At 42.9% G+C, this 15,905-nt stretch overlaps 1 protein-coding gene across 1 annotated transcript in view; it reads right to left on the bottom strand.

Annotated features, from left to right (window-relative positions):
* Window positions 1-15,905, bottom strand: part of LOC144783245 (maestro heat-like repeat-containing protein family member 1) — a 111,059-nt gene that overhangs the window by 75,270 nt on the left and 19,884 nt on the right. The window contains exons 6-15 of the mRNA XM_078662326.1: window positions 10,771-10,863; window positions 9,463-9,541; window positions 8,923-9,036; window positions 8,201-8,262; window positions 6,402-6,521; window positions 5,141-5,248; window positions 3,851-3,971; window positions 2,431-2,471; window positions 1,986-2,127; window positions 252-304 (exon numbers count right to left, since the gene is read on the bottom strand). Coding sequence (XP_078518452.1) covers window positions 252-304; window positions 1,986-2,127; window positions 2,431-2,471; window positions 3,851-3,971; window positions 5,141-5,248; window positions 6,402-6,521; window positions 8,201-8,262; window positions 8,923-9,036; window positions 9,463-9,541; window positions 10,771-10,863 — 933 coding nt within the window. The remainder of the gene's footprint in view (window positions 1-251; window positions 305-1,985; window positions 2,128-2,430; window positions 2,472-3,850; window positions 3,972-5,140; window positions 5,249-6,401; window positions 6,522-8,200; window positions 8,263-8,922; window positions 9,037-9,462; window positions 9,542-10,770; window positions 10,864-15,905) is intronic.

Here is a 15,905-nt window from a genome sequence, read left to right as displayed (position 1 = left end):
ACATCCTAAGAAAATGTTGTGTACCCAGTACGGCGTCTCCCCCTCTGTGCCCAATCATAATCAAGGTCATAGAAAGGATCATAATCCAGAGAAACAATAGAAATATGGTGAAAATATTGCAACCACGTAGCAGAACAGCACTATGAAGGGGTGAATTAAATATCTGCATATATTCACTCTGAATGACTGGTTATGGAAGAAAACAATGAGTCAAGAGTCATGTGCGACATTCATTAGCAAATAATCCTTACTGAAACAAGGATGCATTTCCACTGTGCCAAGTCAAAGGTTCTTTCCGTTGAAGCTGAAATAGCAGTTGGAAAAAAAGATATATAGGTAAGTAAAGGTAAACGTCAAGACGCATTTTAAAGGCCATGGGCTTACATACCAAGCACTGGCAGAAGTAGAATCACACAATTCAAAGTGTGAAAAATGTGTCTGTTGGTTCAGCCTCACCTAGTAATTGATTGCAAGGCCCTCACTTATTCATGTGCACTTGATGTTACTCTTAACTCCTTAAATCAGTGTATTACAGAGCTTCTGCCCTTAAACATTTCGGCTGTCAGGTGCAACCGTGATCACAAAGGGGATCACCATCATAGTTCAGAGTTAAAAAGTGAATACTTGCTCTAAAATTACATACACATAGACAAATACTCTTTTGCTATATCCAAGACCAAAATGATTTTAACACTTCATAATTCAACTTCATAATTCACTTAAATGAAATTATAATAAGTAATATCTACCTAAAACACATTAAAAACACTTCGGCATGATAACTGGTATACACAGGCTGAAATATGTCTTGTGTTTCAGAAAACAAGGGTGTGCAACCTAACAGTAATACATATCAATTCATTACTACCAACGTAATATAACCAACTCTTCTTAATGTCCCTCACTTTGAAATTTTCACATAGTAGAATTCAGTTATGCAACATTTAAAACATTTCTTTTAACTGCAAATAATGGTTGAACCAGTGTCCTAACATTTTCCTACATATTACTTGCGGTGAAATACCCTGTTCAGCCTTACTCTTCATGCAAACAATGTTATGTCTAAGTAGACTAATCTACCCTCCCATGTACCCTGACTAATACCTGCTTCTAATATAAAAGTAGAGACAACGTTTGGTGTTAATAAATGTGTTTTGTATTGAAGCCACCTGTGGTCTTTTTTCAAGCTCAATAATTTCAAAGAAGTGGTGATATTACATTGTTAAAATAAGTCACAAATGAAATATAAGACCTGTTGCGTATCTGAGAAGTGTAATAATCATGATGGCCTTGGATATATTGAAGAATTATTTTTTCTATGTTCATGGAATCTTTGAGCAAATGTGCACTTTAAAACATGGATTCAAGATACCGCTTCATTATGTGATCAAGCTTGCGTCTGACAGCTGAAGCACTTCATTGCAGAAGCTTTGTCACTAACTGATTTTCAGCAAACGAATGCTGTCAACATGAGGAAGGAACACAGAACTTGCATGAAGCTTCTGTCTATGCGGTTTGGAGTATGGCAGCAGCTGGCTACAAAAAATGACTGTGTGTATTTCTTTCTTTTTTTTTTGTTGCTTACTTATACAGACCTCCTCATTTACGGATCTATTGTGTCATATCAAACACATTCTCTTCTGTGCTCCACAGCATTCACAATGGGCCAATCAGCCCTAGGCTAACTTCACTGAGTGATGACATTCTACTTTTACACAAAGAGTATATTCACACCCAAAGTATTTTTCTTTAGTTCCTGGGACTACTATGGGAATGTGGACTTTTCAAGACCAAAACAATATTTTATGCTTTAGACAATATGTTTTTTATCTTGGTTAGTACAAAAACCGTTAAAAAATACAAGCGTGACAAAGCCTAAAAGCTAGCAGCAAACACCAGAATTATTAGCTTTGTCAATGCTTGTTTAAATGCCATTAGTGCTTGTTTAATTTGTGTGCTCACTGGCTCATGCTTTGGTGTCTTACCTTCTAAATATGCTATCATGGGCGGAATCTTCATTTTTGCGAGTCCCACTAGAAATGGGTAGTTTGCAGGAATCAGGTGCTCGAGAAGAGCCAACACCGAGGTTCCCCTTTCGACATCCCAGTGGGGATTAGAGGAAATTACCTGAAAATCCATAAAAAAAGTATTCAAAACGTGATCATTTCATCAGGTCTTATTCTCTAGGCTTTAGAGTATCTGTAAATGCTATCTTGTTTTATATACAATTCACATTTTGGCTGTTTCGGTACAATGTAAGCAGTATGTTGTACTGATAAGCAATTGACTGGAAATAAAACCATCAAATTCATATGGATAAAAGCTGAGTTGAATTCAAGATCTTAATGGGCAAATTGTATAGAAATGCCAGCAAATAACTTGGGAAAAGGGATCTGGTGGAATATGGTGGGGGTGGTATGTGATACTCACTAGTAATCTGATGAACAGGCTGCGCATTGGAAGGCCTTTAGCTGTTTAGATACAAAAGAAAGAAGCTGTGTCATACTCCTGTCATATAATACTGAGTAACACTTGCTAAAGAAAGATATATGGCTGATACACACACTTATGACACATAGTTGTACCTACAAAGAAGAGGGTGGGGTGATGGGTGACATTTCATTGATGCTCTAGAGGTCATGAGGATACTTTGAGATCACTGCAGATACTGGCAAAGGTCCCCTACCACTAAGGTTGCTGCTAGAGTTGTAAGGTACCTCTGTGTCCTCTGTTACAATGCTCCCCCTCCCACCCCCAGCAGTTGCTGTCAAGGAATGACCTAAGCTGTCATGCACAGATCCCCCCTGCAGCTGTCATTGCGGGGCAAAAGTCTTCATTGGGATAAGAGAGGATGCCGCAGTAGCTGTGGACCTGCTTTGCATCCTGAATGGACCATGTCATTCTGTGACAGCGGATACCCGTAAGAAAATAGGACTCCAGAACATGTTCTTGCATATCCATTTTCTAATAATGTTAATGACCTGTGAGGCAGGCAATATAGGGGCACATATTGCCTGTTCTCTACTGCTTACGACCCCGTAACACAGGTGACAAAGAAATAGACTATGATATCATCTGTCCAGGTCACTTGCACTTTAGCAACACAGCCAATAGAAAACTGAGTGAGGAGAGCTAATTGGAACCCTGGAAATGCAGCATGCAATTACAGGTACTCACCCACAGATGCAAATCTTCCTCCTAACCTTGGAGTCAGTCTAAATAATTTTTTTCACTTACCCTCATTGAGCAGGCATCCTTGTGTACCAGGTCCATAAGTCAAGTGGGGGCCAATTACTTGTATTCTAGTCTGGATCTGAGGTCCAAAATGTTGAACCAGAAACATTGCAGAGAAAAATATAATAACTAAAAGTAACTCCAGGGAGGAATAAAATACACCCCTGTTGCTGTCAACAAAATTAAACGCGTATAAATAGGTAGCATACCCAGAAGGGTCTGATCAGCATACCAGACAGAAGTAATTCCAAAGAGAGCAAAAACACTCCAAGGTATGCAGAGGAGCATGACAGGGGTTGAGAGCATTAACCAGATGAAGAGATGAAACCAACAGGAAAGTAGCTTTATGGCTGGCTAACTGCAAAAAGTATGTAGAGAGCAGCAACATTGGCACAGATACGTATAACTCTAAAAGGAGAGCAAAAACTGTTATTTGAAAGAAGGACACCCACATGCTATAATAAATCAACCACAACTACTGAGCTAATGGACTGATTTTTTACCTCATGCCATATCATGACTATGTAAGAGGTGATCTGGGGAGCTGAGGAGGAAGCATTAACCACCTTCAATGATCAATCCCACAGTATCAATGAGTGGGATGCATAAGACTCACCACATTTCTGAAAGTTGATGCTTGCTCGTTTATCCACAACAAGTATCATCTGGCACAGAGCTGGCACAGATGAAATATAGTCCTCTTCCAGCATGTAGCTCACAATCTCTTTCCAAAATTCCTGCAAGAAAGACCGGCAAATGCGTTATTTGTATCATTAGCATTTAATAAGGCTTTATTTCCACAGATAAAAAGTCATTCCCGGTGGGAGGGTTTTTGGCACCTAAGGTCATGTGTCATTTTCTAGATCCACCTCTCCTGGAGATGGGGTTACATTTAATTCTTACCCTTCCTTATACCATTCCTTGCTGATGGTGTCCAAGGCAGATTCCTAGTATTACACTCATGTAGCACCAACCCTGTTTAATGCTACAATCTGTGGCTCTGCATCCAAGGAGAATGAAGACATTATTTGCAGAAAATGTGTGCAACATTTACTCTCCAAAAACCCTGCAAGTGAGCTGAACTTTGCAAATGATCTCATTATCTGCTGTTATCTTCATATAATTATCTTTATCAATGTGCCAGAGTATGCAAAGCCATTGTTGGGAATGCAAGACCCTGTTGATGTGAAATATTGGTGACTGATGGAGCAGATAACAAATATTAGATGCAAATTGAGTAGCAATGTTTTGCAATATCACTCATGTACCATTCAGTCTCATTTCAAACTGGTTATTTAGAAGAATGCAAAACCTCCTGCCTCATTAAAATGAATGAGGTAGTATTTGATTAGCAATCTTCCCCGAATGCTGCAAACACTGGGAATGAGGACCGCATGGGACAGCAGACCTCCATCCCAACAGCAGAGGAAACAGCCTTTAAATCGCGTCTCGAACCACGCCATGCTTAAAAACGTGGTCCAAACCACAAATGCATCTTTACAATGCTTCCTTTTAAAAATGCAAGTCATTACAACAAGTGTTGGACTTTAAATCTAACACTTTCCCTACTTTTGCACAGACTGGAGTTGGAATAGTAAATTGTACTATTCCAAAGTCCAGCGCTTTCCCTAAGGCAAGTCATCGTAACAACTTGTGTGGCAAAGGAATGCATTTTAAACATGCATTTGTGGTTCAGACCACGTTGTTAAGGCAGGCGTGATGAATGCCTGCATGGTTCCCACATACAACCCTGTAGCAGAGGGAGCTTTACTAAAACATGCTTGTATGTGAGGTGGAGGATAATTAAGATCACCTGGGAAATCAGGACTCTCTGGATATTCTGCAATTTATATTTTCTACACTCCTAGTTAAATGTCCCACCTTGTTTCACATCCTTCTCACTTACCTCATCAGTATTTCTATGGCGTAATGCAATTTTATTGAGGAACTGAGAGATTTGAATGCAGATGGTCTCTTCCTCAACATCAGACTCATGATCCATGTGACTAGTACACTGTGAAAATATGGAAAGCAAAAGAAGTAAAGTAACATGTATTTTCACATGATTTTCACTATGTTTTCTCTCCTTACGGAGGGACAAGAGATGTGAGAGTCAAAACATTACAATTTACTAATCCAAGTTGCAAGCCAAAGAGAATCTCTTGGCTTAAATTCAAATGTGAAAACAAAAACAATCACCTCAAACATGTAAATAAAAATGTATAAATGAGGTTATGCTCTCATGCTCTGCTCTGTATTATTATTCAGTAATTTGGCAGGGAATGGTATAGCATTCATATACAGCAGATATATTGGTGGACTCACTTATAATATGTAAGTGTCTGATACATGGGACACTACACCTGAGACATTGCACCTCAGGCACCTCAAGGTAGTCTCTCATCCTTACCACAGAGATTGGGCTGCTAATGCACCCTCCCCCCACCGCTTGATGGGGAAGTATGTGCTATATTATGGGACTTTTTACTCTTAATAAGGACAAAAGAATACCAGGAACTACATTTTTGGGAGACATTGTTGATATGAAACATTGATTTGAAGTATATTTGTGCTACTTTGCGCAGGATTTGGTAGTTTGCCCTGTCAGGCATTTGAACAGTAAAGAAGGGTATGTAACAGGATAATACACTGTCAGTGACATCATTTAATGCAGTAGCGGAATGCCCTTGTGCCTTGCCCAATCACCCTAGAAGCTCTGGTAAAGTCTAATGGTCAGTTGCCTTTCATAGGCTGGATTGTGTGGTAGGCCTCTGCACTGCCTGTGAGCACTGCTGTGGATCCTCTGCCATTCCCACGGTGTCTGAGCATTTTTATTTCAGGTGCAAATGTAAGCAGATATATGGAGCAAGGGAGACCTTTAAAGCGAGGGAGGGTGAAAGACATACTGGGGTGGTAGTGGGGAAACATTAGGCTCAAATGGAGTACATGGAATGTCAAGGCGGGCCTATGGGAACTAAGTAGAGGGACACAAGGTCTATATTCCACCACCCGGGGCAAATATGGAACACTGCAGATCTATATTATATGACATAGGAGCTTCATCGGGGCACAAGGGGGCTAAAAGGTTCCCTTATTTATTTTTGACTGACTACGATTGCTGTTCCCTAACACATTCACTTAAACAAATATGTACATCTACCACTTACTTTCTCTTTGGTGAGGAGGTTGTACTTTTTGAGCACATATTCAATCACAGCTCTTCCGTTCACATCATAATAACCTTTGGATGTTAAACTGGATATTAAACCTAAAGTAGCAAGAATAACCTATAATAAAAAAAAATGGTAAGCATGTTTAGTGAGAAACCCTTTTGGCATATAAATAGGATCAAATCCCACATTCTGGTGAGGGAGCAGCAAGGGAGTGTGAGGAAACCATACAATCTCTCCTTCCCTTTTGTTCACAGAGGATAGAAAATATTGGGAAAGGGTTATTAAGACACTCTGAGAATAAAACTGGAGTCAATTTAATTTAACTGTTTTTACAGAGTGTCTGACCGAAGTGCAATTGAGGAAATATTCAAACATGCCAGGTAGACTACACCTTCAATAGGTGCCTGGGACTTGGTGAAATATTGCAAAATATGTCCAGGTAGGTTACAATCAACAAAGAACCTCTCAGGACCTGGTATTGATTACAAAAAATGAGACTGAAAAATAGGCTGTGGATTTCACTACTGTGGGAATTAAAACAACCAATAGTAGTCTGTGGGAAGAATGATGGCCTCTTTCTAACTCCACCCGCAGGATATAGCAAACCTACACCATCCCCACTCTGACATCAGTTAACAAATGGGTTAAAGTACTGAAAGTCCATTATCCCACACCTTGATGTTTGGTTGGTCCATATCACTTTCAAGAAGTCATTTGGTCCCAAGACCGTAAATAGTCATGGTCTCCTATATCCACGTATCAGGGTTAAAATTCACGTCCCTAATATGGCTCTGTATGGTGCATATTTGCACAAGCTGGCCCCGATGGCTTCAACCACCAAAGAATACATCCATGTTTGATTTCTGTGATAGACTGTCAAGTATCTAAAGTCAACTGGATTTATATCATGAGGTTAAAAATGACAAACCCATTACACCCCCCAAAGAGAATACATTAGAGACCCAGTAATGGAAATACAGGTTTTGTTGATTATCAAAAAAAAATTACTTTTGCGATTTTCTCTTATGCCTATGTCCTGTACTTTCTTACATGCTGACCATGGTGATGCTGTTATTGAAGTTACCTGCTTTCTCAATGTCACTGAAGTTGGGCACATTGTGGACATATATGGCGTCAAGAAAGTTACATATATTCCAATCTCTGCAGACAATACATCTTTTATATCACAATTTGACTTTTCACATGTGCACACTGAATATTATTCTGCACTATTGATCTACGTTTCGTGGGATTTTGCTGAGACATAGCCCAAATAACATTCTTGGAAGAGACCTTTGACTCATCAACAAAATATCTTACTCCCCGGTTGTTAAAGGTTTGAGCAGATATTATTATTCTAAACTTCAAATCCCCTGATTTGATTATCAACACTCTCCTCTTCAGTGAAGGGTGTCACAGACCAACTGAATGTGAAATACAGACCAAACACGTGGACAGCACAAAAGAATTGTTTCTTAACACACATTTATTTAACAATTAGGGACCAGTGCGTAGGACAGGAAAACTGGGATATGTCCACTTGGACAGGGAAACAATGGAACACAGGATGCACTGAACAGACACACATAAATGGAGGTTCCATGACCCAACCACTCCAGGAAGAGTTGCCTTGGAGAAAATCAACAGACTGTGGTATGCATACCACTGCTATGGGTCCTTGTAAGTAGAGAATACTGCACTATCCAAAAAGTGCAAAACTGTAATTAGATTAAGGTGTTGGGTATGAAACTGCTTTAACACAGATTGGTTCACACATAATAGCTTGATGGTACCTTGCGATTGTCATCCTCAAGCACGTGACAGACAGCATCCAGATAAGAGGCACCTTCTGAATCTACGAAATAAAGCCATACACCAAATGTTCATAACACATAGATATTGTCTTTGTCTAGTAAGATCAAGATTAATAGATAAGTAGATGAAGTTTCCACTATCAACTGTGCTGACCACCCTGAGGGTCCTGTATTTTAGTATTGGTTTGCGAGTCTGTGACAGTGAGTCCCATGGGCCTATCAATGCTTTCCTGTTCCACTGTACATGTCTTTATCATCATGTCCATCTGAGCGTGTCTTTGTCTTCCTGCTCCACATTTTATGTCCCTTTTTATTCCTGTCCAGTATCTATGTCAGGATCTCTGTTCACAGTGTCCATGTCCCATTAATGGCTCACAATGGGAACAATTAACGGAAAAGACAGAGGTGGCATTGTTTGACCACTACTTTATTTTTTCACCACAATTCATGTTATTGAAGATGATGGAAGGGAGGCTTGATCTTAAATTACAGTGCTCTACCAGAAACTATTCGCAGTTAATATAGCTGAGGAATATGAAATTGAACTGATTTGCTCAGAGCTGCACCATATTGGTTAAGTAAGGGAGTACGTTGGGACTACAATTTAGGGCTCCAGATTCCATGACACACATTTTAGTCCTTTAACTATTCTCCATGTCTACCTAAATCACACACTGACACCTACTCACTGACAGTCTTACCAGTTTCAGCAAGAAGCTTGCAGAGCAGCTGTATTGTTACTGCACGAGACTCTGCACCCATCTGGATCAAGCTACTTTCAAAATATTGAAGGACCTCACTAGAGTGAGAATGGGCTGCAAGATTAAAGTGAAGAGAAAAATAGACATAATGAAAAAAACACAACATAAAATCATGCAAGGAGAAACTCAATGCAGGGGAGCAGGTCATCAAGGCCAAATATACGGATAATCTTCAACTCATATCCAGGAGGTACGATATCAATGGTCTACAACATTTAATGATGATCTTAGGAGCACATAGTACTCATGTGATTACTATAGCTGTATATAGTAAAGTGGACTCCATTTTCCAGTAAAAGTCAACAAATGCACTGGGAAGGGAGATAAAAACTCAAGCAATATTAGGTTTTAGGAAGATCAAGTTATATGCAGGGCAGGGAACAGAAACTAATGTTTCTGAGGACCTGATCCCTAGTAAAGATCATAATATACTTGCAGTATCACAAATAAAAACATACATGCAATTTTTGACCAACTTACCCAGTGACAGGATAATGGCTGTGGACACCTTGAGTGGCTCTTCCCTTTCATCGGAAACTCCCCTTGAGGGTGTGCAGATCTGTCAATAACAAACCAATAATAAACAATAATTGAAGCTAGGCTATCTGAAAGCCAATCCCGTACATCTAGACAGCAAATAACTTTCAGTCGGAGAATGACAGCATAAGAATTTGTGAGGCCTTGTGGGGCCATGATCCATACAGCGCTACAGCAAATTCAATTGCGTGGAAAACAGCATTATCTGGGAGTCCAATATTGGTGGAATGAGTAATGAATTTCCTTCAATTGATGTTATTAATCAGATGTATATGATATATACTGTTTATTATTAAACCTAGCGATTTATGACATGTGATGTTTTTAAACCTCTTTGTATCAACCGTTTAAGCATTGGGTTTCCTGTTGTTGGGAATGTCACAGAGAGTCCAGTAAATGTTATATAGAAAAGTCTGGATGGACAATTGATCCTCCGAGATAAGCTTTATTAGCGATTATGTCTCTGTTGTAAACCATTGTTATTTGGTAAGACGTTTCTCTTTCAGGTCGGTATCCTTCTCTGTTACCTATTGTGAGAGTCATAGTTGCAGAGAGGTGGATTTATGGGTGGCTCCTGCCTAGTACCTCACTACGCTGACAGTTCTGACATGGTTTTTGCAATAATCTTCTTTCTTTGCATTCTTGATGATAATTGGTTCATATTGATGAGACTCTGTGTGTTGGTCTGGCATGAATCACACTGAAATGTGTCATGTGTCGGGAAAATGTTTAAAAATGATATAGTGGGAAGGAAAAGTACAAGGCCATTAGAACTTTCACCATCTCTGACTACAGGATGACCCAAAGCAATATAATATGGAAGCTCACATCTGGGATGCACGCATGAGCAGATTTTCATGTTTTGTTTTGTACATTTGCTACCATTTGGTGATCCTGGGTCTACATGCGGGGATCTAGTTCACAGTAGGGAATACCTGGGGGTGAATAAGTGAAGATCCCACACTACAAAGTAGCGGTGTGAATAAATACCTGCTCTGATTGCTTTCGAGAGGCATGACCCCTGGTTACATCGAAAAATGCAAATGGCATATGCTCTTTTTTCAGTTGCTGAGATTGCACAAGGCTTTTTATGGATTATAATTTAATATTTTTTCCCAAATGTTCTCCTTTAAAAACACTCTTGCTATAAATGGGAACAATGTGGTTCTTTTATTTGTTACAATATGTTACATAGGAAATGACTGTTGTTTCCCACTGCGATACTTTGTATATCCTCATGTATATACTTACCAGGTGATGCAGGGCTGCAAGAACATTTGGCACAGTTCCATTCAGGCCTCTGCAATTCTTAGTAAAAGCTGCGTGCATGCATAACTCAAGGGTCTGTAAGGAGATAAGAAAACTGGGGTGAGGCCAAAGGGCAATTTTAGGAAATGGTGATGGTCAGTGGTGAGTTACAAACTTTAAAGTGTAAATTCTGAATGAATGCCAGAGTGAGTTTGTGTCTGAATGAGCTCTCATGTGTTCTAATTCTTAATAGACATTACCACGAGTACATGTTGACAGATGACCATTCATAGGTTTAATTATTTCTTCTCTGGTTTGTCTGTTTTCTTGACTTGCTGTGCTTCACATAGTAGTGTTCTCTGTTGGCATCAGATGTTGGATTGTGGTCTGTCAAGGAACCACAACCAAACGAACAAGTTACTTACCTTCGGTAACGCTTTTTCTGGTAGATACAATACCTGCCTGTGGATTCCTCACCTTGTGAATATCCCCCTTGCGTTAGCAACGTTCGGAAATTTTCTTCGTAGTACGCCGACGTGGGCGACGTCACAGGAGCACGCATCGCGCGTGACTCCGTCTGACGTCACTGACCCCATATCAGGCCCACGCCGGCGTGATGACGTCAGTTCCGCCCTTTTTTCCATGCCTTCGAGGCACACGGACGGACCAACGATAGCAAATATGCAAATATACAATGTACACAGTACATATAGAACAAAATCAATACAATAGTATAAACCATATATACAAAAAGACCAGGTATAGCAGAGTGGACAACGGGGAGGCGGGTGGGCATGTGAGGAATCCACAGGCAGATATTGTATCTACCAGAAAAAGCGTTACCGAAGGTAAGTAACTTGTTCTTCTGATAGATACATCTGCCGTGTGGATTCCTCACCTTGTGAATAGATTCCCACAGCAGTCCCCACTCCCGGAGGAGGGTGTCCACCCTGCTACTCCAGGAAATCTTGGAGGACAGAGCGCGCGAAGTGACCATCCCTCCTCACCTCGGTATCCAAGCAGTAATGCTTCGCGAAAGTGTGGAGGGAGGCCCAAGTCGCGGCCCTGCAAATATCCTCAACAGGTACACCCCTAGACAAAGCAGATGTTGCAGACTTTGCTCTAGTTGAATGTGCTCTAATACCCTCAGGAGGGTTCTTACCCGCAAGGGAGTAGCAGATTTTGATGCACAGGATTATCCACCTGGAAAGAGTGCGCTTGTGCACCGCTCTGCCCTTCTTGCAGCCAGCAAAGCCAACAAACAGCTGGTCGTCCATCCGGAAGTCCTTAGTCCTGTCCAGATAGAAAGACACCGCCCTCTTAGGATCCAGGCGATGCAGTCTCTCTTCCTCCTTAGACGGGTGAGGGGGAGGATAGAAGGTAGGAAGGGTAATGGACTGCCCAAGATGGAAAGGAGTCACCACCTTAGGCAGAAAAGCAGCCCTGGTCCTGAGAACCATCCTTTCAGCATGAATGGTCAGGAATGGGGGTTTCGAACTTAGAGCTTGAAGCTCACTAACCCTCCTTGCCGAGGTGATTGCAACGAGGAAGATCGTTTTAAAAGAGAGAAGCCTCAATGGACACTTGTGCAAGGGTTCGAAGGGAGAACCCATTAAGAAGGTCAGCACAAGATTCAAATCCCAATGAGGAACAACAAAAGGGGTAGGAGGGAACATATTTATGAGACCCCTCAAGAATCTTAAAACCACCGGAGATTTAAAGAGAGAGGGCTGATCCGGCAAACAGAGAAACGCCGATAAGGCTGAAAGATATCCCTTGACCGTGGCCACCGCCAAACCTTGCTGTGCCAGATAAAGAGCAAATTGTAAAATATTAGATAAATGAGCCTTCAAATGGTCAACATCCCTCTCCCTGCACCAAGAAACGAATTTCGACCACCTATAGGAGTAAATGGACTTAGTGGTGTCGCGCCTGGCAAGGAGAATGACATCCACCACATCGTGAGGGAGAGAAAAAGAACTCAAGTTGCCCCGTTCAATCTCCAGGCATGAAGGTGTAATGTCTGGAGGTGGGGGTGTAGAACCTGCCCCTCCATCTGAGAGAGAAGGTCTGCCCTGTGAGGGAGACGGAGCGGCGGGTGAGAGGAGAGGTGGAGAAGGTCCGAATACCACACCCTTCTCGGCCAATCCGGGGCGACCAATATGACTTGGGCCCGGTCTTGACGAATCTTCCTCAGAACCCGAGGAATCAAGGGTATGGGAGGAAACGCGTAAAGGAGTTGATTTCCCCAACTCAACTGAAACGCGTCCCCCAAAGCTCCTTGCAACGGATACTGGAGACTGCAGAATGACGGGCAGTGAGCATTCTCGCGAGTGGCGAATAGATCCACCCGAGGAGTCCGCCACATCTGAAAGATGTCGTGAACAACCTCCGGGTGAAGCCTCCACTCGTGGTCGGCAGAGAGTTGCCGACTGATCCTGTCTGCATGAACGTTCAGAACTCCGGCCAGATGATTTGCCACCAGACAAATCTGATGGTCCTGAACCCAAGACCAGAGCCGCAGAGCCTCTCTGCAGAGACACTGCGACCCTACTCCTCCCTGCTTGTTGATGTACCACATCGCGGTCGTGTTGTCCGTCAGGACTTGAACCGACCGACCGCGAAGGGAAGGGAGGAAGGCCTTGAGCGCCAAACGTATCGCCCTCAATTCCAGAAGGTTGATGTGAAACAACCTTTCTTCTGGAGACCAAAAACCCTTGACCTCCAGGTCTCCCAGATGAGCACCCCACCCGAGAGTGGATGCATCCGTTATCACTGTGGCCATTGATGGAGGCAGTTGAAAAGGCTTTCCTTGCGACAGATTGCCCTCTACGCCCCACCAAGACAGATCCGCTGCAGCTTCTCTGGAGATCTTCACTGACTCCCTGAGATCTCCGTTGTGCTGATACCACTGCCTGCGGAGGCACCACTGGAGTGCCCTCATGTGCCAGCGTGCATGACTGACCAACAGAATGCAAGAAGCCATCAGACCGAGCAGACGAAGGACCTTCAGGACTGGAACAACTGCTCCACTGTAGAATAAAGGAATCATTTCCTGTATGTCGCGAATCCTTTGAGGTGGAGGGAATGCACGACATACAGTAGTGTCCAGTACCGCACCTATGAACAGGTTGCGCTGGGAGGGCACCAGGTGAGACTTGGGTACGTTTATCGAAAAACCCAACCTGTGCAACAACTGAGTTGTCTCTTGCAGATGATGGAGCACCTTCTCCGGTGATTCCGCTTTGATCAGCCAATCGTCCAGATAAGGGAACACAGGCACCCCCGATCTTCTGAGATGCGCAGCCACCACTGCCATCACCTTGGTGAAAACTCGAGGCGCAGTAGTAAGTCCAAACGGCAGGACCGCAAATTGGTAGTGCTGCGATCCCACCGTAAAACGGAGATACTTCCTGTGCGACTTCAGGATTGGGATGTGAAAATACGCATCCTGCAAGTCGATCGACACCATCCAGTCTTCTTCCATCAGCGCCAGAAGAACCTGAGCAAGGGTGAGCATCTTGAACTTCTCCTGTTTGAGATAGAAGTTCAAAATCCTGAGATCCAGGATCGGCAGAAGCCTGCCATCCTTCTTGGGAATCAAGAAATACCGGGAGTAGCACCCTTGACCCCTCTCCTGCTCTGGAACCACCTCTATTGCACCCTTTCGGAACAGAGCCAGGACTTCTTCCTGCAGGAGAAGCAGGTGGTCCTCTGAACAATAACCTTGGCAAGGAGGGTAATTGGGAGGGAACTCCTGAAAAGGAAGTGCATACCCATTCTCTACGAGATTGAGAACCCAAAGATCTGATGTAACCGATTCCCAATCTCGTAGAAAATGAGTAAGCCGACCCCCTACTGGCCCTACATGATCCAGAATAGTGGATCTAGGGCTGCTTTGCTGATGCGGGTGGGGGTTGGGCATTATTGGAGGAAGTGGAGGAAGAGGAGACTTGACGCCCACGTCCACGACCCTTCTGTCTACCTCTATAGGACTTATATAGAGGGTTCTGCTGCTGTTGTTGTTGACCTTGTTTAAAGGGACGAAAAGAAGATCTACCAAATCCTCTGAACTTTCTAGTCATCGACCCTCTCATCTGGAGACCCAGAGATCTTGCAGTGGCACGGCTATCCTTAAACCTTTCCAAGGCTACATCAGCCTTTTTACCAAAAAGGCCAGTCCCTTCAAAAGGTAAGTCCAGCAACGTAGACTGCACATCCGCAGAGAAATCAGAGGACTTTAACCACGCGGCCCTACTGGTCGCAATAGAAGAACCCATAATTCTGGCAACAGAATCAACTGTGTCCATGCCACTCTGAATGACCATGCGTGCAGCAGCTTGAGTATCAGAGATCACCTCATTAAAGTTTTTCCTATCTTCCTCAGGAAGTTTAGGTGATAATTGCTTCACTGAGTCCATTAGTGCATGCACATACCTTCCTAAAACGCAAGTAGCATTTGTTGATTTAAGAGCCATGCTCCCAGAAGAGAAAGTCTTCTTCGCAGACTGATCTAATTTTTTTGATTCTTTGTCAGCTGGCACTTGAGGGAAAGAGCCTGCAGCCCTGTTAGAGCAAGCCGCCTGCACCACAAGACTTTCTGGAGAGGGATGGGAAGAAAGGAATGCAGGGTCATCAGGAGCCACCCTATAGCGCCTTGCAATAGCTCTTCCAAATCTCCTTTATTGGATCCGTCAAGGCATCAGTGAATGGCAGTGTAGGTTCAACAATGGAAGAAGGAGAGTGCAAAACTTCAGTGAGGATGTTGGGCTTGTACTCAACTGTGGGCAGCTTCAAGTTGAGAAGATCAGCAGCCTTCCTAATGACAACGTGGTAGGGTGCTACATCCCTAGACGGAGCATCAGAAGTCGAAGGTAGACCCCACTCAGGAGAGAGCTCCAGACCACTAGCATCACGGAGGTCCTCGAAATCCTCATCATGATCAGGAAGTTCGCCTTCTTCCACAGCTGAATCTTCATCTTCCCTTTGTTCGAGAAGACGTTGAGCCCTTCGTCTCGACCACTCCAATCGAATCGAGGTCGACGGATCCGGTAACGACCCCGACGGAGCCGGTTCCGATGTCGATCGAGGAGCCGGGGCAGCAGGACGAGACTCATGGACAGGTGTGGTACCTCGAT

Source organism: Lissotriton helveticus, chromosome 9 (assembly GCF_964261635.1).
Source record: "Lissotriton helveticus chromosome 9, aLisHel1.1, whole genome shotgun sequence".
NCBI lineage: Eukaryota > Metazoa > Chordata > Amphibia > Caudata > Salamandridae > Lissotriton > Lissotriton helveticus.
This window is presented reverse-complemented; position numbering and strand designations above follow the sequence as displayed.